The 8,904-nt window shown below is 38.2% G+C and overlaps 1 protein-coding gene across 1 annotated transcript; it reads left to right on the plus strand.

Moving 5' to 3' along the window:
- Nucleotides 1-342: 342 nt before the first annotated feature.
- On the plus strand, nt 343-1,311 carry LOC122427081 (olfactory receptor 10X1-like). The gene has a single exon (XM_043446272.1). It carries the CDS (start codon nt 352-354, stop codon nt 1,309-1,311), a length of 960 nt encoding a protein of 319 aa, XP_043302207.1. The 5' UTR covers nt 343-351.
- Nucleotides 1,312-8,904: the final 7,593 nt, after the last annotated feature.

The following is an 8,904-nucleotide window of genomic DNA, read 5'->3' on the forward strand; positions in this document are numbered from 1 at the left end:
TTCATGGTTTAGAATCAGATCCAAATGCAACTCACCTTATGCACATGAATTTCCTTCATTTGGACAACATTTAGAGTATTTTTTGTTCTTTTTTTACTATTAGTCAATAAACTTTAAAAAAATAGGGCAGAAAAAGTCATAGTAAGTAATTAGTAGTGGTGGCTTAATAAAGAAGAAACACATGAACAGACAATTAGGAGAAAATATGACCTACATACACATCTTGTTTTCTCAAACAAAATGTAAAATCAATTGGTAACTGCAAATTTGATCATCTGTTTTATTCACACCAAAACTGCAGAGAATAATTGAAAATTGAATTTTTTGATTCCTTGGATTTCAGAACTTCACATGATGAAGATCAACCAGACAATCCTGAAAGAGTTCATTCTTGTTGGTTTTTCAGTTTATCCACATGCACAGACATTCCTCTTTGTGGTTTTCTTTTGCCTCTACCTTCCCACCCTCACAGGTAATCTGGCCATTATGGGTCTAACTTGGGTGGACAGATGTCTCCACACACCCATGTACCTCTTCCTTAGTGTACTCTCTTTCTCTGAGACCTGCTATACACTGACTATTTTCCCCAAGATGCTGGCAGATCTCCTGGCCAAGGACAGAAGCATTTCTTACATAGGTTGTGGTTTGCAAATGTGTTTCTTCTTGGGACTTGGTGGCACTAATTGTATGATTCTTACTGTGATGGGATATGATCGCTTCCTGGCCATCTGCAACCCTCTCAGATATCCTTTGCTTATGACCAACATGGTGTGTGGAAAACTTGTGGCCTCTGCTTGGATTGTTGGCTTCTTTATCTCTGTGATACAGACTGCATTGATATTCAGGGGCTCCTTCTGCAACCCCAACCTTGTCAAACACTTCTTTTGTCATATGCGAGCTGTTGTGAGGCTGTCCTGTCTAGACAGTGACCTCAAGGAATACATTGTAACAGCGATGTCAGTGTCAGGTTTGATGGGCACCTTCCTGGTCATCATCCTCACTTATGTGTTCATTCTTTCCACTGTCCTCAAAATCCCTTCGGCTGAGGGCAAGCAGAAGGCTTTTTCTACCTGTGCCTCCCACCTCACAGTGGTCATCATCCACTTTGGTTTTGCATCTATTGTTTATCTGAAGCCAGGAGCACCAGGGGGAGACGACACACTCATAGCAGTCCCCTACACTGTCATCACTCCTTTCCTCAGCCCTCTCATTTTCAGCCTCAGGAATAAGGACATGAAGAACGCTTTCAGAAAGGTACTTGGAAAGGAAAGAAATTTCTTGAATAATCTTGTATTATCGCTGCATAACTGAGTGTTCACAGATGTCAGTGAAGCATTTATCCTGAAATGTCTGGAGAAGCCTTTTCCCAGAGGTTAACACATGGGGAGCATGTGTCTGAGTCTTGGACGTAAGCCATGACAGGCAGTTAGTTAGCATGTTAAGGGAGTTTCCCAACTACTTCTACTATTTGTCTCTGCACATTCTATGCTACTGCCAATCATCCACTAGGTGTTTTGTACCTTTGGTGACATAAGAAAAGCAAGATGGAAGAAGAAACAACAACACCTGTGACTACTATACTAAAAGATTTTAAATTCCTAGAGATGTAAATGTTGAAAAAATTTCTAGGTAATGTTGTGAGGGACTGTGTGGTGCTGCTGAGGGGAGATAATTATTTCCTATAAGAGATACACTATAGAAATCACACACAGTCAAGTATGTTTCAATATGTTTCTAGATATAGGTAAATAGATAGATTAGGTAGATATATAATTAAGACTCATGCCATACTATTTAAAAATTTTAATACACTGTACACAATGGTGTCCTTCCAATGACTGTTAAATGCTAGCTTCTGAATATATGGGGTATTTTGGAATGCTGATTCAAATCAGTAAACAGAACAGTAGAGCGTACATGTTCTGTGACTGAGGGAATCCTTGGATGAGGACTGCAAATAGCTTTCATTTTCTTTAAGATTAAAGCAATAAGAGTTAATGTTTAAATAAAATTTTACAATATTGAGTGCTTTAACAATAAAAGGTATTTCGTAATAATTTTTGCAGACACACAGTGAGTAATGAAGGAAACACAGCATTGGGTCTATATATTACCCTAAAAAAATAAGAAATAACTATGAAGGTTAAATATTTCAATAAGTAGCAACTAATCTTACTGATAATTCCAACATAAAACCTAGAGACTTTTCTGAATCTTTTTCTCAGTTCTGTTGACACTATGCCCTCTCAAGGAGGACATAAATGCTGTTTTATGGGTTGGTATATATAAATAAAATGTATTAAACCTCTTCTGCTCATTTTTAAATCATGTTGTTGCTTTTTTGATATTGAGTTGTATGGGCTGTTTACTCATTTGGATATTAACTCTTATCATTCATATCATTTGCAAATATTTTCTTCCATTCCATAGGCTGTCCCCCGCCCCCGCTTTTTAATGATTTCCTTTTCTATGCTTTTAAGTTTAATTAGTTCTCATTTACTTATTGTAAGTTTTAGCTTTTTTGCTTCAGGAGACAAATCCCCTCCCAAAAAATCGCTGTGGTTTATGTCAAAGAGTGCTCTTTTTTTCTTCTTGGAGTTTTAGGGCTTATAGTTTTACATTTAGTTCTCTAATTCTTTTTGAGTTTATTTGTGTATATAGTGTTAGTAATGTCCTAATTTCATTCCTTTACATGGAGATATTCAGTTCTCCAAAGAGGGCAGGACATGCAGTTGGTCCATAGGCACATGAAAAGATGCTCAATATCTCTAATCATCAGGGAAATAGAAATCAAAACCACACAGAGACATCACCACACACCTGTCAGAATGGCTATACTCAAAAAGAACACAAATAATAAATGTTGGCAAGGATATGGAGAAATGGGAATTCTTTTACATTGTTGTTGGGAATGTAAATTGGTGCAGGCAGTATGGAAAAGACTATGGAAATTTCTCAAAAAACTAAAAATAAAGCTGTCACATGACCCAGTGATTCCACTCCTGGGTATATGTCTGAAAAAAAAGAAACACTAATTTAAAAAGATACATGCACTCCAATGTTCACATCTGCATTATTTACAGTTGTCAAGATATGGAAGCAACTTATACTTCCATCAACAGATGTAGGGATAAAGAAGATGTGGTGTATAAATACATAATTGCATACTACTAAGTCATAAAAAAAGGTTGAAATTTTGCCACTTGCAAAAGCATGGATGGATTTACTGGGTCTTATGGACAGGGAGGCCCGGCGCACTATGATTCATGGGGTTGCAAAGAGTTGGACATGGCTGAGCGACTGAACTGAACTGAACTGAACTGAACTGAATGTATGCTAAATGAAATAAATCTGAGAAAGAAAAATATTGCCTTATATGTGTAACCTAAAAAATATAACAAACTAATGAGTATAACAAAAAAGAAACAGATTCAGAAATATAAAAAACAAATTAATGGTTACCAGCAGGAGGAGAGAGTGGAAGGGGGCAATTTAACTGCACCAACTTACATAATGTTGTACATCAACCTTACTTCAATAAAAGGAAAAAGAGAAAAAAAAATGCATATAGTAAATCTTGACAAGGTCTTGGATAATGGTTTTGCATTGAAAAAATTTAAAATATTTGGTGTTCAGATAAAATATATGTCATAAAATTACAATGGTTTATGATGCTTTTTAAAATGAAATACTATGTTCAATGTTTTGGTTAGACACAGTTCTCTCTTTTTATGACTGTAATATTAATACCTATTTCCATTTGTATAGTATATATATGTTAAATTAAATATAAAGTTAGATGTTACAGTTTCTAAAACATGACATGTGTGATTTGAGACAATCCCATTATATCCTCAATAGGGTCTTACCTATGAGTTGATATTTTTCATTTTAAAAACTTTTAATGTGGATTAAAAACCCCACAAACAAATGAAATAACAGAAGAAATGAACCCAAACAAAAATGTACACATAAATAGAAACCTAGAACAGAGTACTGGTGATTATCAGAGGAGAAGCAGTGGGAAGGAAGGCAAATGGGTAAAGGGGATCAATTACAAGGTGACAGATTAAAGTAAAATTTTGGTAGTTAGCCCATCGTGCTGTATACAAAAGTAGACATATAATGCTGTGCACATAACATTTATATAATGCTATAAACCAGTGTTTCCTCATTGCTGTTGTTTATTGTTGCTCAGTCACTCAGTCATGTCCAGCTCTTTGTGACCCCATGGACTGCAGCACACCAGGCTTCCCTGTCCTTTACCATCTCCTGGAGCTTGCTGAAACTCACGTCCATTGAATCAGTGATGCCATTCAATCATCTCATCCTCTTTTGTTCCCTTTTTCCTCCTGCCTTCAATCTTGCCCAGCATCAGGGCAAGATTGACTCTTTTCTAATAAGTCAGCCCTTCTCATCAGGTGGCCTGTTTTGGAACTGCAGCTTCAGCATCAGTCCTTCCAATGAGTATTTAGGGTTGATTTCCCTTAGGATTGACTGGTTTGATCTTGCAGTCTAAGAAAGTCTCAAGAGTCTTCTCCAACACCACAGTTCAAAAGCATCAATTCTTGGGTACTCAGCCTTCTTTATGGTCCAACTCTCACATCCATATGTGACTACTGGGAAAACCATAACTTTGACCAGATGAACCTTTGTTGGCAAAGTAATGTCTCTGCTTTTTAATAGGCAGTCTAGATTGGTCATAGCTTTTCTTTCAAGGAGCAAGTGTCTTTTAATTTCATGGCTGTGGTCATTATCTGCAGTGATTTTGGAGCCCAAGAAAATAAAGTCTGTCACTGTTTCCATTGTTTCTCCAAGTACTTGCCATGAATTGATGGGACTGGATGCCATGATCTTATTTTTTTAATGCTGAGTTTTAAGCCAGCTTTTTCACTCTCCTCTTTCACTTTCATCAAGAGGCTCTTTAGTTCTTCTTCACTTTCTGCCATTACGACGGTGTCATCTGAGTATTTGAGGTTATTGATATTTCTCCCAGCAATCTTGATTCCAGCTTGTGCTTCATCCAGTTTGGCATTTCACATAATGTACTCTGCATATAAGTTAAATAAACAGGGTGATATTATACAGCCTTGACTTTCTTCTTTCCCAATTTGCAAGCAGTCCATTGTCCCATTGTGGTTCTAACTGTTGTTTCTTGACCTACATACAGGTTCCTCAGGAGGCTGGGAAGGTGGTCTGGTGTTCCCATCTCTGTAAGAATTTTCCACAGTTTCTCATGACCTACACAGCCAAAGACTTTAGAGTCGTCAAAAAAGCAGACATAGATGTTTTTTGGAATTCTCTTGCTTTTTCTATGACCCAATGGATGTTGTCAATTTTCTCTCTGGTTCATCTGCCTTTTCTAAATTCATCTTGAACAAGTGGAAATTCTTGGTTCATGTACTGTTGAAGCCTGTCTTGGAGAATTTTGAACATTACTTTGCTAGTGTGTGAGATGAGAGCAATTGTGCAGTAATCTTTGTCATTGCTGTTCTTTGGGATTGGAATGAAAACTGACCTTTTCCAGTCCTGTGGCCACTGTTGATTTTTCCAAATTTGCTGCCATATTGAGTGCAACACGTTAACACCTTTATCTTTTAGGATATGAAATAGCTCAGTTGGAATTCCATCATCTCCCGTAGCTTTGTTCATTGTGATGCTTCCTAAGGCCCACTTTAATGTCCTCTGAAGTGGCTCATAAAACTTGGCATCATTTACCTGATCTTACCATCCCACAGTGATCCTTTTCTACTATAAGAAAAGGAACAAATGAAACTTACATGAGCTTGTAGAAAAACTGCAAAATGCTATTGGCCAACGGATTGAAAATTTGAAGGCTCAGAATGCACTAACATTACAACTAGCTTATGAAAATTCAAATGAAGATTGTGACGGAGCCTTGCAGCCCATTTGTAATTTGCCAACAACTAATATAGCAGAAATGATAAAAGCCTTTCAAAATATAGGAACAGAATTCCACAAAGCTGCTATGCTAGCCACTGCATTAACTCCTCAACAATGTTTTAACTGCGGCAAATCTGAGATATACAAAAACCTGCCATCTGGTCAAAAGAAACTCTCTCAAAATGTCCTCGTTGCAATAAGTGTTTCCATTTGGCTAATCAATGCCATTCCAAATTCGATAATAAGGGACAGCTTCTGTCAGGAAACCACCTCGGTGGGGTCAAACCCAGGCCCTGCATCAGGAATAGAGGACAAGCAAAATACAGACTTCGGACGTGAAAACCCCAGAATGGAATCCAAACAATCCCCTTCTGAACACCAAGACGGCTCAAAATGAAAACTAATCTTAGATTTAAACACTGCCACAACCAGCACTGCAGGATTGGACCTTGTTATTACTGAAAGTTGTACTTTTGGTATTATCAGTGAAGTTAAATGTATTCCTATGGAAGTTGATAGCCCTTTACATAAAGGTATCGTTAGAATTATTTTACGCCACTTGACCATAACTATGAAAGGTATTCATATTTTACTAGGGGTAATCGATTCTGATTACACAGGCAATATTCAAATTATGGCTCTCTCACATACTTTTATCAAACAGTAGAGAATGGGACAAAACTTGCACAATTATTACTCTTGCCTTATTTTGTGCCCCAGCAGAGACAGAAATTAGGAAAGGAGGATTTGAATCTATGAATGCAATTTTGGACTATGCTAATTGACTCTAAATGCCCCACATTATGGAAACAGAAATGGCAACCCACTCCAGTACTCTTGCCTGGACAATCCCATGGACCGAGGAACCTGGTAGGCTACAGTCCGTGGGGTCGCACAGAGTCAGACGCGACTGAGTGACTTCACTTTCACTTTTCACTTTCACGCATTGGAGAAGGAAATTGCAACCCACTCCAGTGTTCCTGCCTGGAGAACCCCAGGGACAGGGGAGCCTGGTGGGCTGCCATCTATGGGGTCACACGGTGGGACACGACTGAAGCGATTTAGCAGCAGCAGCAGCAGACCCACATTAATTCGAAAAATGCATGACCTTTCTTCCAAGGGTCTAACTGTGCAACCGTTATGACAGTTTCCCAATGTCTATATTTATCATTATATGGATGACATTATTTTATCTCACTCTTTGCCACAAAAATTAACAGAAATTCTCTCTTCATTACAGATTTGGATTTACAGGGGTTAGTAATAGCTCCAGAGAAAATCCAACAAATACTCCTGTGGAAACATCTTGGCTTTCAAATTTTACAAAAACAATTACTCGTTTACAATTTTCTTTCAAGGTTCTAGAACCATCAGCACTTCATTCTTTATAGCAATTCTTGGGTCATTTAAATTGGATATTACCTAGTGTCGGCATCCCAACATATGCAATGCTTCTTTTCTTCAATTATTACTGAGAAATGAAGACCCTACCTCACACCGCTGTTTTTCTCCTCAACATTATGCTTTATTACAACAATCAGCACTGCTTACGTTAAACATTTCCTTGACAGGAGTGTTCCTTCACTTCATTATTCACTGATTTTTCTTTCTACACAACATACTCTTACAGTAATACTTGCCCTAATCATACCTAAAGATATAAAAATCATTGAATGGCTACATTATCCTTGTAAGGCATAGTTCTGGCGAGGCAGAAAAGGAAAGAGGACCTCAACAGAAGTAGGTTGCCTTTATTTAGGCAAGGAGGGGCGACAGTCGGCCTAACGACCAGGCTGAGCGCCAAGAGGGAACAGGGAGGCTTCATACTTATAGGGAGGTTTGTGGAAGTGATAAGGGAAAAGTCAATCAGGCGGGATATTTTGAGTATTCTTTTGTTGAGATGACATTTGTAGTTGGACAGGGGGTGGTAAGTCTTCTGGGTGGGTGTAGGGGATGGTAGGTTTCCAGATAGGGGGTGATAAGTCTCAGATAGATGCAACCGGCCTGGAGCATAAGGGTGGAACTAAAGTTATACTTTGTTTTCTCCGAAGTTAGATGATTCAGCAAGGGGACTTTGAGACTATTTTTCTCTTTTCTAGGCCCAAAAGACTCCTTTAATCCTAATCAACCAAAATACCATGCTCTTCCCTATCTGCAGGCAAAACATTTACTACAGCAAGGATGCTTATGTCTCTGTCACCTTACTGACTCAGATCCACAATTTATAAGGGATTACCTAAGGAAAATGTGGAGTCATATCAAACTAAGGAACAATTTCAAATTGCCATATCAGATTGTACAGGGAAATGTATTTACAGCTTGCTGATGGATAAAAGAATTTCTATTTTATTTCGTGCCCTTTTCTTTATATCCTGTTATCTCTAAACATCCTATTCCTAATGACAATCAAACTCAAGGAATAGTAACCTGGAAGGAAACCTCAGGATGGAACTTTTTCCTTTACCAGCCCCCAAGCTTCCCCGCAGCTTCTGAATTAGCTGCTGTCTTGCTTGCTTTACAAACCTTCTCTCAAACTTCCTTTAATCTCTTAACAGATTCCTTTTGTGTTGTTAATATAATTCAACAATTACCCGATTCTATTTTAAATACCTCAATAGATAAACCATTACTCTCTCTCTCTGTTTCTATTCAAACTCTTTTAACTAAATGACAGCATCCTTTTTTTATAGCTCATATTCAAGGACACACACAATTATTAGAGCTCATTCGCTTTTGGAAATCAACAAGCTGACTCATCTCTTTGCCTTATAGGATCATTGTTTCACTTCAGTTCAGTCCCTCAGTCATGTCAGACTCTTTGTGACCCCATGGGCTGCAGTACGCCAGGCCTCCCTGTCCATCACCAACTCCTGGAGCTTGCTCAAACTCATGTCCATTGAGTCAGTGATGCCATTCAACTATCTCATCCTCTGTTGTCCCCTTCTCCTCCTACCTTCAATTTTTCCCAGCATCAGGGTCTTTTCTAATGAGTCAGCCCTT

This window comes from Cervus canadensis, chromosome 2, assembly GCF_019320065.1.
Source record: "Cervus canadensis isolate Bull #8, Minnesota chromosome 2, ASM1932006v1, whole genome shotgun sequence".
NCBI classification, from domain to species: Eukaryota; Metazoa; Chordata; class Mammalia; order Artiodactyla; family Cervidae; genus Cervus; species Cervus canadensis.